This window comes from Schistocerca nitens, chromosome 5 (assembly GCF_023898315.1).
Source record: "Schistocerca nitens isolate TAMUIC-IGC-003100 chromosome 5, iqSchNite1.1, whole genome shotgun sequence".
NCBI lineage: Eukaryota > Metazoa > Arthropoda > Insecta > Orthoptera > Acrididae > Schistocerca > Schistocerca nitens.
In genome coordinates, this window is record NC_064618.1 from 856,541,770 (window position 1) to 856,565,100 (window position 23,331).

At 41.9% G+C, this 23,331-nt stretch overlaps 1 protein-coding gene across 3 annotated transcripts in view; it reads right to left on the reverse strand.

The window, feature by feature from the left end:
• The window catches only part of LOC126259278 (RNA-binding protein Pasilla), an 88,849-nt gene extending 66,320 nt beyond the window's left edge, over window positions 1-22,529 (reverse strand). Inside the window, exons 1-2 of one of the 3 annotated variants that reach the window (XM_049955920.1) lie at window positions 22,298-22,529; window positions 18,268-18,414 (exon numbers count right to left, since the gene is read on the reverse strand). In XM_049955920.1, coding sequence (XP_049811877.1) covers window positions 18,268-18,414; window positions 22,298-22,478 — 328 coding nt within the window. In that variant the 5' untranslated portion in view covers window positions 22,479-22,529. Of the gene's footprint in view, window positions 1-18,267; window positions 18,415-22,138; window positions 22,268-22,297 lie in introns of those variants that run through there. The other 2 variants (XM_049955921.1, XM_049955922.1) reach the window with 2 other exon arrangements.
• Between the last annotated feature and the right edge of the window lie 802 nt (window positions 22,530-23,331).

The following is a 23,331-nucleotide window of genomic DNA, read 5'->3' on the forward strand; positions in this document are numbered from 1 at the left end:
TGTCTTATGTAGTACGTATCATCGGTCCAGCAATACACTGTGTGACTAACGTCAAACATTGGTTGGTTGATTGATTGATGTTGGGGAAGGACCAAACAGCAAGGTCATCAGATTAGGGACCATCCCAGCATTTGCCTGAAGCGATTTCCCTAAATCACAGAAAACCTAAATCACGGAAAACCTAAATCACGGAAAACCTAAATCAGGATGGCCAGACTTGAGTATCCAGCATGGTGGGCACTCCACTGGTTGGAGAATGTGGAGTGAGGATAATTGGAAAATGGTCACTGTCCCACACAAAACACAGGAGTTGGGGAGTGGAAAATGAACTAGTAACTGCAAAATCAAACAATGGAACATCAAAGGTGGTATAACAACAATATGGAGAGGATATACTGCTACTCACCAAATAGCAGACACATCCGAGTCCTAGACAACTGCAACGAAAAATTACTGCTACACACAGTTGGTCTCCATGAGCCGGGGCCTCACTATGTGATTGTTGCATCTGACTTGAGCAACAGTGTGTGTGTGTGTGGGGGGGGGGGGGGGGGGAAGGAAAAGAAAACCACAGAGAGAAGCAAGAAACAGATAGAAGGGATAAAAACAAGAGAGCAGATGACCGTGGCTGGCCAACCACGAGAATAAAAAGGAAAAGCCAGCCACTCTACAACAGATTAAAACATCCAGCCTAAAAGCACTAGAGTGGAGAACACAAAGGGACAAAGCGCATGCACGAAAAATGATATACACTCCTGGAAACTGAAATAAGAACACTGTGAATTCATTGTCCCAGGAAGGGGAAACATTATTGACACATTCCTGGGGTCAGATACATCACATGATCACACTGACAGAACCACAGGCACATAGACACAGGCAACAGAGCATGCACAATGTCGGCACTAGTACAGTGTATATCCACCTTTCGCAGCAATGCAGGCTGCTATTCTCCCATGGAGACGATCGTAGAGATGCTGGATGCAGTCCTGTGGAACGGCTTGCCATGCCATTTCCACCTGGCGCCTCAGTTGGACCAGCGTTCGTGCTGGACGTGCAGACCGCGTGAGACGACGCTTCATCCAGTCCCAAACATGCTCAATGGGGGACAGATCCGGAGATCTTGCTGGCCAGGGTAGTTGACTTACACCTTCTAGAGCACGTTGGGTGGCACGGGATACATGCGGACGTGCATTGTCCTGTTGGAACAGCAAGTTCCCTTGCCGGTCTAGGAATGGTAGAACGATGGGTTCGATGACGGTTTGGATGTACCGTGCACTATTCAGTGTCCCCTCGACGATCACCAGTGGTGTACGGCCAGTGTAGGAGATCGCTCCCCACACCATGATGCCGGGTGTTGGCCCTGTGTGCCTCGGTCGTATGCAGTCCTGATTGTGGCGCTCACCTGCACGGCACCAAACACGCATACGACCATCATTGGCACCAAGGCAGAAGCGACTCTCATCGCTGAAGACGACACGTCTCCATTCGTCCCTCCATTCACGCCTGTCGCGACACCACTGGAGGCGGGCTGCACGATGTTGGGGCGTGAGCGGAAGACGGCCTAACGGTGTGCGGGACCGTAGCCCAGCTTCATGGAGACGGTTGCGAATGGTCCTCGCCGATACCCCAGGAGCAACAGTGTCTCTAAGTTGCTGGGAAGTGGCGGTGCGGTCCCCTACGGCACTGCGTAGGATCCTACGGTCTTGGCGTGCATCCGTGCGTCGCTGCGGTCCGGTCCCAGGTCGACGGGCACGTGCACCTTCCGCCGACCACTGGCGACAACATCGATGTACTGTGGAGACCTCACGCCCCACGTGTTGAGCAATTCGGCGGTACATCCACCCGGCCTCCCGCATGCCCACTATACGCCCTCGCTCAAAGTCCGTCAACTGCACATACGGTTCACGTCCACGCTGTCGCGGCATGCTACCAGTGTTAAAGACTGCGATGGATCTCCGTATGCCACGGCAAACTGGCTGACACTGACGGCGGCGGTGCACAAATGCTGCGCAGCTAGCGCCATTCGACGGCCAACACCGCGGTTCCTGGTGTGTCCGCTGTGCCGTGCGTGTGATCATTGCTTGTACAGCCCTCTCGCAGTGTCCGGAGCAAGTGTGGTGGGTCTGACACACTGGTGTCAATGTGTTCTTTTTTCCATTTCCAGGAGTGTAGAATGATACAATCCACTGTCAAGTATGAAACATAAAACTAAATTAGCCAATGAGGCATTATCAGCTAAAATTAACGGCAACGAGTCCAGCAACTGAAGAGTCCATCACAGGGCAGCCAAAGTACAGCTCACCAAGATATGGGCCACTTTCAGGCGCCGCACCAACACTGAGGTGGGTCATCACAGCACAGGAGGTAGCCGTGTGTCACCCGAGCGTGGTCAATGCAGAGGGACAGAGAACCACAGACTCCCTGGGAGAGGCCTGCGTGGAGGTATTCCACACATTCGTAGTCTCCTTAATGGTACGCAGTTTGTTGTGCGTACTGAGGTTATGCCATTCCGTCTCCCAAAGCCACAAAATCTTGCGGCGTAGTACTGAACACAGGTCAGCTGCAGAGAAGCGGTTTCGCGTAGCCCGTTTGGCTAGCCTGTCGTCAAGTTCGTTGCCTGGGATTCCGACGTGACCTGGTGTCCAGACAAACACCACTAAACGACTGGACTGTTCCAGGGAATAGGTGGACTCCTGGATGGTCGCTACCACAGGATGACGAGGGTAGCACTGGTAGATATCTTGTAGGCTGCTTAAGGAGTCAGTACACAGAAGAAATTACTTCCCAGGGTATAAACGGATGTGTTCAAGAGCACGAGATAAGCCACCAGCTCGGCAGTGAAAACACTGCAGCCATCAGGCAAGGAATGCTGTTCACTATGTCCTCCACGGACATAGGCGAAGCTGACGTGATCATCAGCCATCGAGCCATCGGTGTAAACCACTTCATGGCCTCGGTACATGTCAAGAATCGAGAGGAAGTGGCAGCAGAGAGCTGTGGGGTTAACTGAGTCCTTAGAGCCACGTGACAGGTCCAGGCGAAGCCGTGGCCTAGGTGTACACCGTGGAGGTTTACGTGAATGGACCTCAAGTATAGGTGGTAAAGGCAAGGACTCCAGTTCGGAAAGGAGGGATCGGACACGAACTGCAATTGGAAGCCCTGGCCTGGGCTGCCGATGCAGGAGATGAACCACCGTGGGTGGGAAAAGGAGATGGTAATTCAGATGTGCAGGAGAACTACGAATGTGTGCAACGTCAACTGGTCAGCAGTTGTGCATGCCTAACCTGCAATGGAGAGACTCCAGCCTCCACTAGGACACTGGCACCGGACTCATCCTAAAAGCTCCTGTCACTATGTGAACACCACAGTGGTGCACTGGGGCGGGTAAACGCAGTGCTGAGGGTGCCGCCGAACCATAAACCAGACTCCCATAGTCAAGGCGGGATTGAAGAAGGGCTCTGCAGCGGCGTAGAGCGATCTGAACCCCAGTTGGTGTTGCTCAGGCAGCAGAGGGCATTGAGCTGCTGCCAGCACTTATGCTTAAGCTGATGAAGGTGAGGAAGCCAAGTCAATAGGGCGCTGAAAACCAGTCCTAAGAATCGATATGTCTCCAATACAGTGAGTGGATCATGATTAAGGTAAAGTTCTGGTTCCAGATGAACGATATGACGCCGACAGAATGCATAACATATGACTTTGCGGCCGAAGACGGGAAGCCGTGGGCTAGAGTCCATGACTGCACCTTGTGGATGACTCCCTGTAGGCGCCACTCAGCAACATCACTACTGGAGGAGCAGTATGAAATACAGAAGTCGTCTGCATATAGATAAGGTGAGACAGACTGTCCTACAGCTGCTGCTAGATCATTAATAGTCACTACAGATCCCTGCGGGACCCCATTCTCCTGGATATGGGGGGGGGGGAGGGGGGGAATTATGGGAGGCACCAACTTGGACACGGAAAGTACAAAGCGACAGGAAATTCTGGATAAAAATCGGGAGCGGGTCTCAGAGACCTAACCCATAACGTGGCAAGGATTGATGTTGCCAGGTTGTGTCATGTGCTTTTCGTAAATCAAAGATGGCAACCAGGTGTTGGCGTCTGGAAAGGGCTGTTTGGATGGAAGACTCGAGGGACACAAAATGGGAGAATGGATGGCCATAGCCAGGAGTCCTGATGCTCCAGGGCAACTGTCATCCACCCCTCAGCATATGTGGGGAGTTAACGGTGCAGATATCAGCAGAGCGATCCCTGTGTGGTCAGGGGGCTACAACCAACAGAGTACATGGCGGCCCCTCCACAATGGACTGGCTACCATGCTGGACATCAGGTGCAACAAGGCGAACAAGTCCATTATCATCAGTGTAGAAAACAATACTGCACACTTAATGGAAAAATATGCACCCAGGAGTGTGACCTCACCCAACAGTTGGAGAATTAGCAGAAGTGAAAATCCCCATTGACAAAGGATGCGACAGGTCTCAACGCATGACGGACATGATGCACCATGTATGGCACCCTTCCCCAATTGGCTCGCTTTTTGCGACAATTTTGAAAAATGGAGGTCAACCTTACAGGGGACCATCACATAAAGGCCAAATGTTTGAGACACTCTAGCTGCCTCTTACGACAGACAGGAATACCTCATGCCTATTCTAACCCCCCATTCCATAGGGAGTGAGAGATGGAGAGCTGGACAGAGGAGCGAAAGACTGGTAGGAGTATTTACGGGATGCAAACTGCGGTTACCGCTGGAGTAGGAGCAGGAAAGAGGACAGTTAGGTGAAGTGCAGGGACTAGCGAAGGTTGAGATCAGGGAGGTTACAGGAATTTGATGGTTCACCTGTCTTCTGGCCATAGTTCAGCAGTGGCCATTCATGCACACAGCTTGTTAGTTGAGACACACACAGAAAGCGGCATAGTGTTTGCACCTTTGTTTGTAGATAACATTGCAGCTTTCAAAGGCAGCTCTGCCTTTCATGGGATAGAAGCAGCCTGAGACTGGACTGGAGTAGGTAGTAGTGGGGCGATATATTGGACAGGTCTTCCATCTAGGTCTATTGCAGGAATATGAACCATGACACAAGAGGGCTGGGAGAAGGTGTGGATTAGGGCTGGACAAGGATATTGCACAGGTTCACTGTGTGGCAGATTACCACTGTCAGAAGGGTGAGGTGGACATTCATCACTTCAGGGTGTGATAAGGAGGTTGTCTAAACACTGGTGGAGAATGTAATTCAACTGCTCTAGTCCTGGACGGTACTGAGACACGAGAGGAGTACTCCTTTGTGGCCAGACAGTGGATATATGGGAGGTGGTAGGTGACTGAACAGAGAAAGCATGGGAGATCTTGCTTCTGCACATGGTTGGGAGGGTAATTTTGATATGTGAAGGCCTCAGTGAGACACTTAGCATAATAGGGAGAGGGACTTCTTGTCCCTACACAGGGCATATACACATGGACAGGAAAATAAAATTATGGATTTTTCCCAGACTACCCAGTTAAAAATATATTTTTCCCATGTGAAAATACAATACACTTTTTCTCAAGTGAAAATAGAGTTTTCTGTGTTGAATGACACTATACTTTAATCGTGAAAGTATTATACAGGGTGTAAATTTTAAGCTGACAAACCAGACTAACTCTAAAGATAAGATTCACACAAAAAAAGTGTGAAATCCAAAGTTTATTATTTTCGAAGGGGGACATCTGCTGGTGATAAAATTAGCCTGCCACCCAAGCCCCCTGGGGATGGGGTGGGAGGCAACTTTCAAATTTCAAATGGGAACCCCCATTTTTTATTGGGGAATCAGATTCTACATAAACTATATAAATTTTGTCTTAAGCATTTGTTTTGATTGTTGGTAGTTGGCACTGTAATTCAAGGAAATATTGTTCTCATTTTTGCATGGAAAATGGTTACAAATAAATAAAAAATACTTATTTACTTCGTAAATTTTGATTTGCTAAAACTAAAACTCTCCGTCTCCTCCCATAGGGTGGGGTTTGAGAGAGAGGAATTAACGAGTTTTACAAACGTTGACCCAAAAATTTTTTCCGCAGATTCGGATAAGTTTTGTTTGTTTCGTGGTCAATGTTTGTAAAATTCTAATTCCTCTCTCTCAAATCCCACCCTATGAGGAGAGAGGGAGAGTTTTAGTTTTGGCGGATTAAAATTTACGAAGTAAATAAGTATTTTTTATTTATATGTAATCATTTTCCCTGTAAAAATGACAACATGGATTTTCTTGAATTACAGCGCCAACTACCACGAATCAAAACAAATGTTTAAGACAAAATGTATGTAGTTTTTTATGTAGAATCTGATACTGCAATAAAAAATGGGGGTTCTCATTTGAAATTTTAACGTTGCCTCCCACCCTACCCCCCCAAGGGGCTGGGGTGGCGGGCTAATTTTAGCACCAGTAGATGTTCCCCTCGAAATTAATCCACTTTGGATTCTACACATTTTTTTGTGTGAAGCTTATTTTTGAGTTTTTCTGGTTTGTCAACTTAAAAATTTACATCCTGTATACCGGCATAGAATTTCCCGACACTCAAGGAAATGAAACCCAGCAAAAAGCAATGCATTTAGGAAAGATCTTCGATGGGCGACAATGTGTACACTGTATATTTTATATAAATATGAATTCCGCCAATTACAACACAGTAGCTTTCGAAGCACTGAAATCTTAATTGTGATGTGCTTCAGCTCACATCCTATTTTGATTCCATCATGAATTGTTGTGCACAGCAACCACAGATTGTATGGAAGGAGAGGCACACTGCAGTCAGTTGCAATTCCAGATTGCAGTGGCTTAATATTTCTACCAAGCAAAATTATAAATTTTAGTGCTAGACACTGAACATTTTGTGTGTTACCTGGCTGCACAAATGTTCTGATAAACACTGACTTTTCCATAGAAAAGCTAATTATTTGTGAAACTGCTCAAAATTCACCTCAAACTTTTTTTTTTTAAGGATAATTATACCTTTTGCCATCATTACTGCACAGTTTGTAATCTATGAAAGAACTAAAATAAACATAAAAAACTAACCTTGAAGCTATGCTTTATGGAACGAACTTCTCAGTATGGAATGGGAGGCAGTTGTCTAAATGGAGGTATGTTTGTGGTTGGTACGTCTGAGAGGATTTAAGTACTGATGCAGCCATCACTGAGATGAAGGTCAAAATCAAGGATGACGACTTGTTGTGTTGGGGACGACTAGTGAGACAAATAGGGGGACAAGATGTTGAGGTTCTGGAGGAATGTGGATAGGATATCTTCAGCCTCGGTTCAAATCACAAAGATGTCTTTAGTCCAGATTATAAAGATGTCATTAATGAATCTGAACTGACTTTTCTTTCACAATCTTCCTGCCGATTTAATTATTCCTGGACCTTCCAAGTGACCACACCCCCTACCACAATACTGTGTATTTTTCTGTGCAACATGTAGCATGTTCGAATCTGTACCGAACCCCCCCCCCCCCCCCTCTGTCTGTTCCCTTATTCAGACAAACAAACAAACACACCACTCATCTAACCCAACTGCATAGTTACAATACCTGCTAGCCCCCCTCTCTTCATACATCCACCCACCAAACTGTGTCCCATTATCATCAGCTTTTTATTTATTTTTATCTTTGTTCTCATTGTGTTTTCATGTCTGTATCATTTTGGTCTTTCACTGTACGGCCTACTCTCTCCCCCTAGCTGCTATACTTCATCCATTTTGTCCTTTTTGTGACTTCTCTCACATATCTTTACACATTTTTTATGCTCCACCATGTATCCTTGCTTCTATCTGAATCAATACAGAAAATTTCCCTCTCCCTGGCTACAATCCAGTCCCTCACACGCTTCCTGCAGCGTTGCCTAACTCATTGAATCTGACTACCTAATTATTCTTTTATCTGGCTATAACCCCTCCTTCCACAATGATCTCCATCCCTTATTCAAACTGTCTTTCACCCTCACGAATATAGTCCTGCTAAACTACATAAATCAGGCCCAAACCACCTTGCAATACCTGCTCTGCAATCCCAAATTCTCCCCCCCCCCTCCTCTCTCTCTCTCTCTGTGTGTGTGTCTCCCTCCTCACCCCTAACATTCACTGCATCCCTACCTTCTACATAACCCTACCACCTGAGATGTCTCATTGTGACTGGTTACTGTGCCCCCAATGAGAAAATATCTGCTCTCATGAACCAACACCTCATAATCTACCCTCCTACATATAAGACACCACCATACCCTCCACCAATTCTCAACAGTTCCTATTCCTTAAGCACATGGCACCCTGCTCACCACTGTTGCTGCCACCTCCCTCTACACTAACATACCCAATGCTCATTGTCTTTCCACTAGTGAACACTATCTTTCCCCACACCACACTGACTCCAAACTTACTGCCTGCTTCCTGATCACAATGAACAACTATATCTTCAGCCACAATTACTTCTCCTTTGAAGGTATCACCTATAAACAAACCCATGAAGTCAGTAAAGAGAAATCCCAATATTCCAGAATCCCAAACCCTCACCTGGTTCAGATTCACTATTTTATCTCCACAATATGGTTTGAGGAAAGGCTACCCCATACACATTCTTCCACGACATTGACCCCTTCTCCTCCATTCACTTAACCTTGTGCTAGTGAGTCCAGATTGCCACAGTCCTTATATTGACCTCTACGTCAAGGAAGTATCATCCATGGAACTTATGATTTATCACCCCTTGCCCTCGATGATGACATGTATTATTAAAGTTTCTTGCGGTCACATATTTAGGCACTGTCAACGTTCCACTAGCAACATCTTGGGTTGTCGGGTGTTCTGCCGGATATCAGCGTCGTACTTGCACGATATTTCGGTCACGTAGCTCGTAACCTTCATCAGGTGCGACCTGAGACCCAGGTCGCACCTGATGAAGGTTACGAGCTACGTGACCGAAATATCGTGCAAGTACGACGCTGATATCCGGCAGAACACCCGACAACCCAAGATGTCATTAGATCGCCGGGAAAGCCTGAAGAGTTCCACTAGCAGTTTATGAGCATCGTCTCACCTTGAGCTGTTTGGATGCTGAAAGAGAATGGATTTTTTTCCCCAAATTACTTAAATAACTCAGAAGAATTCCACACTGAATTTCTGTATTAACTCTTCGTAACAAAACAAGCCACTAATTCCATTCACAATAACTTCCAGTCTTCAAAATGTTGTTATGATTGACTGATCTTTACATCATCTTAGCTCAAACAAAATTCAACTGACAGTTATTTTTCATGTCACAAACTTACATTGTTGTGATGACAACCCTTTTCTCTGTGACTGCAAAACACCTCCAAACTGTGATATTAAGGAACAAGCGGCCCCACAGAAGGTGGGGACGCTGACTTGCTGTCTCTACTTGTAAATGTGATGTGCCTATATCTTATCACACTTGCATGTATCACAAACTGTTCCTCCCAGAGTGCGATGTCCAAAACTTAACTACTAATAAAATAAATTTTCTTCAAATCTCGCAAGCACCTTTCATTACTATGAAGGATCAAGAGATGTGATACATGCCTTTATGAAAAGTGACATGACCCTTCCCACTACATCAGTACCTCCATCCACATCAAACCTACCAATCACCAACAATACCTCCAATTCAATACCTGACACCCATTACATACCAAGAGGTCACCTCCATACAAGCTAGCCATCCATTTTCACTGCACCTGTAGTGATCAGCAGTCCCTCTCCCAATTATGCACCGAGGCCTTCACATATCAAAGTAACCGTCTCAACCTTGTCCAGAAACAGATCTCCCATACCTTGTCTTTCTACTCACCTACCACCTCACATATACCCACTGTCCCGACCACAAAGCAGACTGGAGCAAGTGAATCACATTCTCTGCCAGGGTTTAGACATCCTCTCATTTTGCCCTCAAATGAGGAATACCCACCACACCCCCCTCCCTACAGCAGTAACCTGCCAACCAGCAAACTTACACAATATCCTTGTCCATCCTTAATTCATGTCTGCCCCTACCTTTTGTCTCTTAGCCCACTATCACATACTCCAGTCCAGTCCCAGGCATCTACTACACCATCAAAGACAGGGCTACCTGTGAAAGCTACAATGTGATCTACAATCTTAGCTGCTAACACTGTGCCACTTTCTGTGTGGGCAGGACAACTAACAAGCTGTCCATATGCATGAAAGGCCATCGCCAAACTATGGCCAGAAGACAGCTGGGCCACCCAGGTGCTGAACATGCTGCCCAACATGAAGTGCTTTACTTGAATAACTGCTTCACAGCCTGCACCATCTAGATTCTTCCTACCAATACCAGCTTTCCTGAGGTGGGAACTCTCCCAACAACATACCCTTCATTCATGTATCCTTCCTGGCCTCAACCTTTACTAGTCCCTGACTTTCACCTCTTCTCACCTCCCATGTTCCCACTCCAGCACTACACATTCCACCAACACACCTAACAGCACTATCCTGTCCCCACCATGCCCCTGCAGACTGCCACAAACAGCACATCATCTTCCATCACCTCCCCTAACCTGCTATTCCTCCGCGTCCCTGCCCCAAGCCGCCTCCTTACCTCAACCATCCCAGCAGATTGCTGCTCACATCAGGCACAGTCTCACACGTGCACGTTCTATTTCAGAAGGACTTTATCCGAAAGCAATCCATCCTTCCCACACTATTAAGTGAGAGGTTTATATTGGAATACATACTATGTGCTGTAGTGACATGCAGTCATTCTCTAGTGTGTAATGGATAGACACATAGGTCAATGATTAATTGGTCTATTTGGCAATTACTGTATTTTTTTGAGCAGCTGCACAGTAGGTTGTCAGCACTGAAATCTTGCACAATGAAATGGTGAAGTCAACTGCTCTGCTAGGCCCTTATGAGATATCACAGCCTGATGGAAAACAAAAAATGGCACAACATTTGGTAGGTGTTGGTCAGTACGTGGAACATTTGTTCACTTAAGACAATGTAGCATCCCAATGTAGAAACACAACATGGTGTAAGCATTTGCCTGAATTTTGTGAAATAAAAATGTTGTTACTTATGAAGGGATAGTGACCTATTGGGAACTTCTTTTAATGCTGCTGAAACAATAGGATACACTGATATCGATAGTTAGGTGACAGTAGTAACATTATAGACCCAATGTAGAAATGGAAGCCATTTACAGATTTTAGGCATAGGTTTATTGGGAAGCGTACAAAGAGAAGCAACCTACAGTGTTCATTTTACAGTTGTTCATGGACATGCTTATGTGTGTGGTAACATGTCTACACTCATTTCTTTATAATCAAGTAAATCTGGATTAGATCAGGATGGTTGCAGCCACTGAGACAGGTTTTACCTCAAGCTTTTTCTTTGTTTCATAAGCAGTTTCAGTTCCTGGGAACAACTCAAGTAGCAGATGAGCACACTAAATTTGTACTGCAATGCCTGTAACTCTTTCAGCCTCAAGCTTATATCTGACTGAAAATAAGTTTGTCCTAGGAAGGGGGTCCTGTAATTAGTGTCGTCTGGGGATGTGAGAGAAGACCTGTGGTTTCTACACTTCTGCCAACGGTGTGCTTTTCAGTGGTTGTTGATGTTTATGTATGCCTTTACATTTCATGGTAATCTAGGTGGTCAGAACATTCCTTTTAAAATCAAGACTAAGAGCACTAATGTCCACTGTTATCATTTGGTACGTGCTGGATAAACAGGCAACATGAGCACCTAAGCACTCTAAATTTGAGCACATATAATCAAACTGTGGCTGGAGATCCAAATGAAATATAGATCCTAATGTCATAGTTACTCTTTTATGAGGAGTTTTTGTAACCAGTATGTTTAATATGGTCTGCAGTGCCTTAAACTATCATTTTACATTTTTGTCAATAAGGAATTAGTTACCATTTTTACAGCTACGACTAACTTTTTTTATGACTTTGACAAAGAGCAGTGATTTAGTTATCCTAAAGGATTCTCCATCTGCTTAAAACACACAAATACTAATTAAGCAAATTCCCTCCACTTCTGGCACACAAACCTTCTCACGGCAATACCAACGTGAACTGCTACAATGCTTTGTAGCACTGCCCAAAATGAGGAAAGCACTTCGCAGCACAAAGTCCACTGCTCAAAAGGACATGTGACAACTGCCTCCCTCATGCAAGATACCTGAGCTACGCACTAAGAGGGTTAGTCCTCACAGCTTTTTAGCACAGATTATGTACAATGTGTCTTTACTCCAAGATGAACTTAGTCACTCATTTGAATGTCCGAGCAGAGAGTACTCAAAAGTTTACTATTATGAAAAAATCTGGCACTCTACAGGTCAAAGTATGGAATATTAGATCATTAATCTGGTAGGTAGGTTGAAGAATTTGGATACAGAAATGGATAGAATGAAGTGAGATAGAGGGAATTGGTACAAACAGTTATGTTTCTGATCATGTGAGTGCACATGATTAACAAAACAAAAAATGAGTAATGTAGGAGTGGGTTTCATAATGAATAAGAAAATAGGAATACAGGTAAACTACAATGAACAGCATAGGGAATCCCTTGTTACAGCTACAACAGACACAGAACTAACACCCACCCGAGTTTTACAAATATAAATTTCTCTTAGCTTTGCCGATGAAGAGAGAAAGAATATACGAGGAGATAAAATAAGTTATACACATTGTTAATAGAGGTGGCAATTTCAATTGTGAATTGAAATATAAAAGTAAGAAGATAAAGAGATGGAAAACAGTAGAGCACTGACAGTTTAAAATAAGTGAGGGGGAGGGGGGGGCGGGGGGGCTGCCTGGTAGAAGTTTGTAGAGCACTATTTACTCATTGCACACACTTGGTACAAGCAACTGCACTAATGTAGAAATAATCTGACCTGGATGAGTAGAAACAACTAAACATCACTGAATGTTCAAGAGGGATATTAGCCAACTATTGACTGAAGAAAGAGAATGTAATGCAAGAGAAGACTAGTGGGTAGCTTTGGAAGATGAAGTAGTGAAATCAGCATGGTATCAAATAGGCAAAAATACAAGGTCCATTAAGAATCCTCGGTTAAAACATGATATGTTAAATTTAACTGATGAAAACGACAAAATTTAAAGAAACCTTTAGAGAAACTTGAAGCACAAATATGAATATCAAGAGGTCATATGGCAAGTTAGTACTAAGCAAAGGAAAGATCGAAAGGTGGAAGGAATGTATGGAAGGTCTTTACAAAGGAGAGAAACTTTGAGGGCAGTATTGTGGAGAAAGAAGAGGAAGGGGATTAAGATGATGACGGGGGAAATATGGTGAGAATGCATCAAGGCATGACAACATATCTAGAGCACAACATTCCTTCAAAACTACTGAGATACTTGGATGAAAAATCTGAAAAAAGGGAAATATTCTCAGACTTCAGGAAGACTGCATTAATTCCAATTCCAAAGAAGGAAGGTGCTTACAGGTCATGGTTGTAATACTGGCATGAATTATCTACAAAAGGACAGAATGACTGGTGGAGGCCAGAGAAATATATGAAGCAATACCAACACTTGTAATTAAGACTGCAGTAAGATAAACCTACACTTATAAGGTACAGAAAGTTCTGGTTGAGAATTATGGATTATTTTGGAATAAAGGAGACGACTTGGCAAAAGGCGGAAGCGCTGCGTTGTCGATAGGTACACAAACAATAGTTTCACAGCTTTGCTAGCTTTTGGAATGAACTTCCTCTTCCAAACTACACACACACACACACACACACACACACACACACACACACACACACACACACCTCTCTACACTGTGCTCACTCGACTGCAGGGAGAAAGGCATGTGCATATTAAGGTGATTTTTATATTGCACAGTCAATTTGAGTACACTTTTTAAAATTCTGATGCTATTGATGAGCAAACAGTGAAGGAAAATTAGGAGCAATTTGGAAAAGTAATTATGGTTCAGGGAGAAGAAATAAAAAGTTTCAAGATTTGCGAATGAAATTGTCACTTAACCTACTTTGATTCCCTAAGGAATCATTGTGCATGGCAACTGTAGACTATTATACGGAAGGGGTCGACCAAAGCGTCTGATCCCACCCGTAGGCTTTGACCCATGACTTAAGGCTGTTGTGGTGTGTGACGTCACGACGGCGCGGAATTTAGTTTGTGAGAGTGGCGTGTTTGTAGGTGTCGTTTCGATGCGATCGGTGGTGCTCTCTGGTGGTGTGTTAGGTGATGTTTTTGGTTTAGTTTGCGAATGTGCCGTCGTGTGTGAATTTTGGTAAATTGCTTTTTTTATGTCTTTGGTAGGTATAGATATGACTGACAGGGTCAACAGTTTTCAGTTGTCGGCTATGATGGGGGACAGTGCATTGTCTCTAATAAAATTTCTTCAGCTATTCGGATGAAGTCGTGAAGTGTTCAGTATGTCGTGAAGAAATGAGGCTTACTTAAAGTTCCGGCATCTCGGACCAGGGACGGCTCTATGTGGAGATGTTGTAAGGATAACAGGTCAAGGGAAGTGTTCGATCCCAATGTGTGGCTGTTAATGTTGGTATTGGGAGATGTTTTTGAGCGATATAGGTCAAGGGAAGTGTTAGGTCCTAATTTATGGGATCGGGAGCTGCTGTTGAGCTATATAGGTCGAGGGAAGTGTCCGATTCCAGATGGGGAGTTTTGTGATGTCAGTTTTTTTCGTCGTTTTGCGTGGTTTTGTATGGGGGCTGGTGTCTTAATTTGTTTATATTTAGTTTGTCCCCTCCCAAAACCCCCCTATTTCCCGCACTTGTACCGCCAGTGCCATTAGGCTTTTCGAGGAAAGAGTGTGTGTGTGTGTGCGCGCGTGTGTGTGTGTGTGTGTGTGTGTGTGTGTGTGTGTGTGTGTGTGTGTGTGTGTGTGTGTGTGTTTTTTTTTTTTCTCTCGATGTATTTTCGGCCTCATAATGTGTACGCAACTACTTTATATGCGCCATATTGGAATCGTGGTTTATGGTCGTTTCCGCCATATTTGTGATGTCGTGGGTCAAAGCAGATGGGCGGGATCGGACACTTCCGTATTTCCTACGGAAGGATAGGAACACAGCAATCAGTCACAAGCCCAATGTTGTTGTTGTTGTTATATATATCCAGATTTCAGCTACAAATAGCCATCTTCAAAGCATGGCTATTTAGAGCTGAAATCTGGATACAAAAGAATAATAATAATAATAATAATAATGAAATGGGATTGAGATTGACTGCTGAGCTATTCTTCCTTGTATTAACAAAGCCCTTTCAGTATCAGGTGATCAGAATTGACAGTGTCTTGAAAATAGGTTACAAGATGGGCACCAACAAAAGTGAAACAAGGTTAAGGAAGTGTAATCAAATCAAATCAAATATTCTTGGTAAGATTACGAGGGTGGTTTTAAAATTTCCAGAATACACTTGGGGACTCTGCTCCTTCATATTCAACTGTTGCCAAGTGGACAAATGAATTTAAATTTGGTCGGGAGAGCTTAGATGATGATCTGCGCAGTGGTCGGCCAAGATGTGTCACTACTCCAGAAATCATTGCAAAAATACACTAAATGGTCATGGAGGATCGCCGATTGAAAGTGTGTGAAACTGCTCAGATTTGCCAGATGTCATCTGAAAAGGTATATAACATTTTAACTGAAGAATTAGAAATGAAAAAAATTATCTACAAGATGGGTGCCATGACTCTTGACACATGCCCACACACGTGCCATCGCCATGGCAAAATTACACGAACTAAGGTATGAATTGTTGCCACACATGCCTTATTCACCTGATATGGCTCCGTAAATTCCACCTCTTCCCAAAACTGAAAATTATTCTTGGCGGACGAAGTTTAACTTCAATCAAAGAATTGATAGCCAGAGTTGACAACTATTTTGCAGGCCTGGAGGAAATCATTTTCGAGATAGGATCAAAGCACTGGAACATTGTTGGACCAAGTGCATTAATCTAAAAGGCGACTACATTGAAAAATAAAAAAAAGTTTCGGTGATATAAGTACTTTTTTTTCTGTTCCATTGCGAGAACTTTTCAAACCACCCTCGAACATTAGGACTTGAAAAACAAAGTAGTAAACAAGTATTGCTACCTGAAGAGCAAAATATCACATGATGGCACAAGTAAAGAGGATATAAAACGCAAACCTGCAATTTAATTACCATTACATTTGTTGTACATGAACCTCATCAGAATTATGCTAAGTAATGCTTAAGTAAATGAATTAACATTTCAACTTAATGATATGAATATAATAGAGGGAAACATTCCACGTAACATTTCAACTGCTAGAAATGTATATATATTTGTACGATCTGTATACCACCAGTGCAGTATTCTTACAGACAGTGATAACTAGTATGAGATACAATTTCTCATCCCCTTTTATCTGCAACTATTTTCTTCTTGACAATTCTTGCCCTTCAAAGTTCATAGTCAAAAATGCTGTTTTTCTAGTGTCCCACTTTCACCTTCTAGAAATACAACCAACTGTTTGTTAGACATTTCATGCTGATTTAATGTTTCCTCTTGATTCATCTGAATGTCACCATCACATTCTAAAGCTCATTAAGAGCTGGTAATGTTTTAATACCATATTCTAACAGATGAACAGTGACCGAATTTCTCACTTGCTACCCATCGTTAGTCTCTCACAACCAAATAAAATATTGATCAGGGTTGAGAATCAATTTTTTGTACAACATTTTCACTTTTCAATGTTACCTTTAATTAAAAATCAGCATTAATGTTCACATACAGTAGCCATACATGCACGAGTACAGTTATTACAAATCTGTTCAAATACAAGAGTTTGTTAGATGATTGAATTTAATGCTATTTCCTCCTGTCCTTCATAAAATTGTCAAATTTTAAGCAGAGCAATAGACTGCTGTTTTGGATAGTTTATAATTTCTCAAGTATCCCTTGCACTTGTGCTGCACAAGTCAAATGTCATGCAATTGTTTGAACAACATCAATATTGTATCAAGCACTTTGGCAAATCAGGAAATCTCGAGCCGGTTCAAATGCAAGTATTATTCTTTGCCCACCCCTGCCCTTCCCAAGTCTTCGAAATAAATCTACAAGTGACCTTAACTGCCAAAGCTTCATCTGTAAATTTAAGACAATCCCTATCTGCTCTGCTAACAATGTACAAATATTGACCTCAGCAGCAACAGTTTAATCAGCGATTACCAGGCAGCGCTGTATTTTTCAAATGATGAATTTGGGAAAAGAACCTCATCTTATAATTGGGTAAATACTGAGAAAAACGACAGAATATCGTGACCACGTTAGTGGGACCTGAATTGGGAATTCTAAAAGTGTACCGACTTATCTCTCTAAAAAAAAATCACTCAAGAATTCAATGCTGAAAAACAACCAGCCAGTGAACAGACGAACCAAATAAAACCCTGACCTCGCAAGCCACTGTACCACGCGTGTGTTTCTGCTCGCTGTTATGTCATAGGGCACACGGATTAGCATGGATGCTTAACAGTGCCACTGGACATTGTTCACATGGCGAAAGGTTACTTTGTAATTACTGATATATACTGGTAATGGCAGATGGCAGGGTACGAGTACTTCAAACACCACCTAAGGCAACGCAAAAAGGGGTTTGTCTACAAGAGACGAAATGAAGAGAAATTCCATCACTGCTACAATGGAGTTCCAATTTAGATATGATCTGAAAAGATTTACCACCAACAACAAAAAGTATGCCAAGACAATTTAGCTTCTTTCAAAAGCACTCTTCAATGGAATAACAGAATGGGGATGAAAAAATTAGTGTCATAATTTCAAATGTTCCCAGATAGCAACCTACACAGGAATTTTAAATCACTGGATATGGTCTTTAGGAAGTATTTACTTTCTTTCGTAGAGCACTTAAATACCAAAATGATGTTATTTCTGAATAGAATATGGTACTTATTTTAGTAATTGTGTTCAGCAGTTTGACATCATTAGTTAGTACCAGATGTCCCATATTGAAACCAAGCTTTCTCTACAAAATAATCATGGAAACTGGAACTTCCAAAGAACAAAGACAAAATACAGGAAGACAGGTTCACCTTTTTACATGTAGCAATGAACATATTCCCATTTAAGCCAATACATCATACCATTTCCCATTATCGACTGATTAACTTTTTAAAAAAAAAAAAAGGCTACCTCATAAAACTTTTAGCTGGAACTATTTGTGTGCCCGATGTATCAACATTACCTGGATAAAAGTCATTGGCCTTCGACATCTTAACTCTCGCACCCGTATCCTTCTGCAGCTGAGCTATTGTCTCTCCACCCTTTCCTATGATAGCTCCAGCAGCTGTGCTTGGTACCAGTAATTTGAAATGGTAAGTGCCGTCCCCACCTGCAATGAAAATCTGTATTAAGTTAAGCACTGAACTAAACTAGCAGTAACAACATTTGACTGTCTTGATGCAACACTCATATTACTAATAGCAAATATTACTTTTTACATGGTTTAAACTTACACTTGTAAACAACATGTCTCAGTTCACATGGGGGAGGGGGTGGTGGTGGTGGTGGTGGTATTTGCACGTCATGCAGTAGTTACATAAAGATGAGTAGACTAGCACATGAGAGATGAAAACAGCTGTAGGTCACATTGAAATTAACTGACATACATTACCAGTGACAGTGCACACATGAATGGGGTTAGCTCCACTAAATGGTTCCTGGCAATAAAACTGATTTCAAGTTCAAAACCTTTCTCATCCATGTTCTTGTTTGAAACCATGACTCGCTTATTGAAGAACTCACCTCTGGTGCTTACATGGTGACTGGAAGCTTATTTTGGGTAGTATTTAATGGGAACATCATCAACAATTTTCACTGGTAGAAGTCTAGATCATAACCAGTGGCGTACTTACATGTCTCATGCAGCAATGCTATCAGCAGTTACTGTGAGGTATGGCAAGTGAAAGAAGGTGTGTCAGCTGCTGGTTCTACACAACTAATGGGTGAGTAGCAGACATACAACAGGTTTTGAAACATGAGAAAGGAACATTGTCACAGCCTCAAATCAATATACTAAAACATCAGAAATTTTAACAAGTTCGCAAGAAACAGTCAAACTTTGTAATGGCCAAGATTATAACTCTGATAGATACTCGTTTCATTTGGAGAACTACAAGCCCATAATTTGTGACATTTGGAATAAAATAAAAACACACACACAAAATTTTTGTGACAATAGTGAAGAAGACAATTGTTTCAATTTCGGTGCTAGAAATTCAGTTCCTCTATTCTCACTTATCATTGGTTATGTGAAAGTACCATTCCATTGGCTATGCAAAACTAATGTGATGCCCACTTATGTGCAATAGAGAAACACTGTGGCACTGGTCCTGTTCTAGACGTTAGCCATTTTCAACTCCTGTTTTGTGTGCTGATCTAATACTTTAGTATTTGCAATTCTCTTAGTGTAAAGCATTTCCTTTTACACATGACTGAAAGGGGAAGGGTCTGTATTGTCTTTACTGTTAGACATCAATTTCTAGTTTCAATTTTTCAAAAGGAGAACTTCCAGTTGTTAAAATTCCGACTGGTATTTGGTCTTATGTAACATGACCGATTAACATGGGCTGAAAGAAAACTATTAGCACAAAGTGATTGGTTATGTATTTTATGTCTCTACAGAAATAGCCAACATTTTAAACCAGGTGACTATCTCAAAGGCATCCTTGTCAGTATGGTGGAGTTTTACATGAACAAATATAAAATATGGGAAATTATGTCTTTTCATGTTCACTTAAATTGAGAGGCATTGGGGAAGGGAATCCCAGTAGGCCTAATCATGATTGACTCAAACACATAATTACAGATTCCCTAAGAGTACATACTGACATGAATTTCATTGTTATGCAGGACAGGTCATTTTGTCCCTTAAAGGGCTAATATTTGGGAAAATTTGTTTCTGCAAATAATCTAGCAAAGTATCTTCAGTATTCTCGTGTGTTCTGTTAGTAATGTAACTAGAATTATCACAAGTCACTAGAATTCTTGCACAGATATCAAGCACTAAAGTTCACTAACATTTGCTCCGCATGCAAAAGGCAATTTGTATAATTTAAGTAGCCTATCTGGATGTTAGCTTACTTTGCAAACTTCCATATATTAAAATGATGTGGAATAATGCAGTACAGCAATTAGATTGTCATAAAAATGTGCTGCATGAATAATGTGTGGCTCAACATTTTCAACACCTTCATCATTTTCAAATCTACACGATACCTAAGTATAGGGCCTACCACGATTTTACACTTTTGTACATTTTGAAGTTAGGCCTATCTTGGGTATCAAAATCGGCCAGCTGAGTACTGCATCTGCTTATTTCAAATGAAGTAGGCTAACACATTATGCCTGAAAGTGATTTCATTTAACAAGTATGTTTACTTGTGGAATTTGCCTTTACGAACTGCCTACTGTATGAAAATAATAAAAGGAAAATTAATGTCTAACATTTCAACAAAGAGGACATTACCGGCAGAAAAAGTTCACACTGGACAAGGATGGGGATTTAACTGTCCTGTTTTTCCTCTATGTACCACCTTAACTTTAACCTCAAAACAGTCAAAAGAAATCTAAACATTTATGTCTGAACTGAGGTTGAACCCTATTCTTCCCAAATGACTGCCACTGCAGTACAAAAATAATGATGTCAATGTTAACTCGTGAGTGCAAGACAGCAAGCTATGTAGTAATAAAAATATTTGACCAACTCCCTTGTTGATTATGGATACTGAAACAGTTTGAAAAGCAACGGAAATCAATCTTCGATCACTTTCTGAACAGAACCACTAAATTTAAATGTTGTTCAATTTTAATGAAAAGCCATATAGTGCAAAGCACCAGTATTCAGTAACGCTGGAACCTACTTGCAGATGGTGACAACACACACAATCGTTTCCCACAAAGTATGCTGAAGGGCCATTCCATGAAACGAGATTTTGTTACACCTGTAACACTTCCTGTTGCTTTGTTTAGTGGTCAATGAACACAGCCTGCATCATCAAACCTTCGCTGTAGGCCTATGTTGTTTATATTCACGAGTGTGTTTATTTTTCCATTAACACTCTGATGTCAACTGAACAAATGATACGTCCATAACACTGAATGACCCCAAAATCTTACTGCTGTGTTGAAAAAGGAACGCCTGAATGATTATTATACATGTAATACAATATATGTCTTCTAAATTCGTTAACAATAAGAAATTTACATGACATAATACGATAATTGAACGTCTTCAAACGAGCAAATTAGATGATGTGCATACTGTCACACAATAACTTCGTATATATAAACGATTAACCAGGTTTCCTGCAAAACAGAAAAACTTAATACATAATTAACCGAATTCTGATTTTATATGCAAGCTGCAAAGCGCTATGATATATTCTCTTAATAAATTACGTCAACCTATTTACTGGGTAAAACAGTATCTAGGCTGTCATTCCTGCCCAAATATTTTTCATTAACTGAGTGTGCGAAGTATATCTGCTTAAAACGTCACTCCCCCGAATTAAATTCAAGTAAATGGCGCATTTAATAAGAGTAGTCTGTTACTAAGAGTAGTCTGTTACGGCTGAGAAAGATTAGAGAAAATGAGCTGTGCAATATCGTTAGTTTATACATTTCGACATCATCTTCATAGAAAAAGTACCTGGCGGAATGCGTACATAGCACTGCACATATGCCCCAGAAATCAACTGTGTAATAAAATTAGACTTCTGGTATTTACTAACTATCTGTTACCTCCTTCGGTAGGCTCCATAACACGCATGTCATCAATAGATAAATTGTGTGTGCGGAAAATCGAAACAATAGAAGAGAAAATACGAAGTCATATGATAAAAATCAATAACAATTCATTCTCTCCAGTACGACCGTCACGTCTTCACTGTCACGTAACATTTTATTGCAAGTCACCAGCCAGCCATCATTTTGACAGCATCGTTGCGCTACAATTTTCGACAAATAACATTATTTACGGGCTAAACTGAAATATTACATCGAAATATTAACTTCTCGCCATCATTTTTCCGTCATATTTTCTTTTAATAACTCACTTTTTCCATTGAAAACAGAACCGTATTGCGCACATTTCTCCATTACTGCCACCTCAAACGCCAAAGTGGAACCAACACATAGCAACAGTATGGCAAAACTTATGCTTGACTACTTATGAATCTTGGCAGCTTAGGAACTATTAAGAACGATTAGGTTACCTCCGGCATAGTGCGATTTCTTGGTAACCCCATTTTCAACATCACCATCGAGCGGCCTTTTCCTTGAATCTGGTATTTCTGGGGATGGACACGTATCCATACCCGTGTCAGCCGCCATATTACACTGCGCTGCATTCCCGGCATGCAAATCGAAGCACTGTTCACTTTTCACATTTCGCATTCTTGATTGGTTGTGATTTCATTTTTCCGGCCTTCCCCCAATTAAAGTATGTGTAGAGGTAATTGGAATAACTGCAACAAACAATGAAACATCACAGACGAATATAAATTACATAGTTGGGTGCACTGCTAAATAAAGTTACATTCTCAGAATGCTCACATCCATACAACAAAAACATAGTACGTTGGAGATAACATTAGCTTTACTTTCCTCCCTGTTGAAGTTGTTTCTGGAAATTTCATAACAATAACAGGACATTAAGGGCTTGTCTTCATTCATGAAAAATGTGCACCACCCACCGCTTTCCAAACAGTCAGGGCTAGACAGGCTGCAATTACACCACAAAACCAAACTCAATGTTACTATTGACGTACTAGTACTTATCACGAGGACGCACAAATAAGTGCATATGTACGTTAATGGCACTTTTTATTTTTTGTTTTATTTCCAAGGAATTGATCCCAACAAATAAAACTACAGAAAAAAATCATATAAAACAAGAACGAAACACACACACGCTGTGCGCTTAATGAAAAACTCGAGTTATTTGTACGTCTTGCACTTAACTGAAAATAAATCGTAACAACGCAGGCTTTCACAGTCAGTGTTTACGCCCATAGTGATTTTATGCCTATGGGTATCTGACCGAGGTCTAAGTCATGTTTCTATGATTAACATTTTCTTTCTTAATGCTGGAGATGTCCTCAGAAATTACAATACCGGTAGTTTATTCTCGAACTGAAATAAGTTCAAAAGTTTATAAACTGTATAATTCCTTCAAAAGTCTAAATATTGGCCACAGAAACACGTCTTGTCTATTCCGGTGAAGACATGCGAATGCTGCCATTTGAAT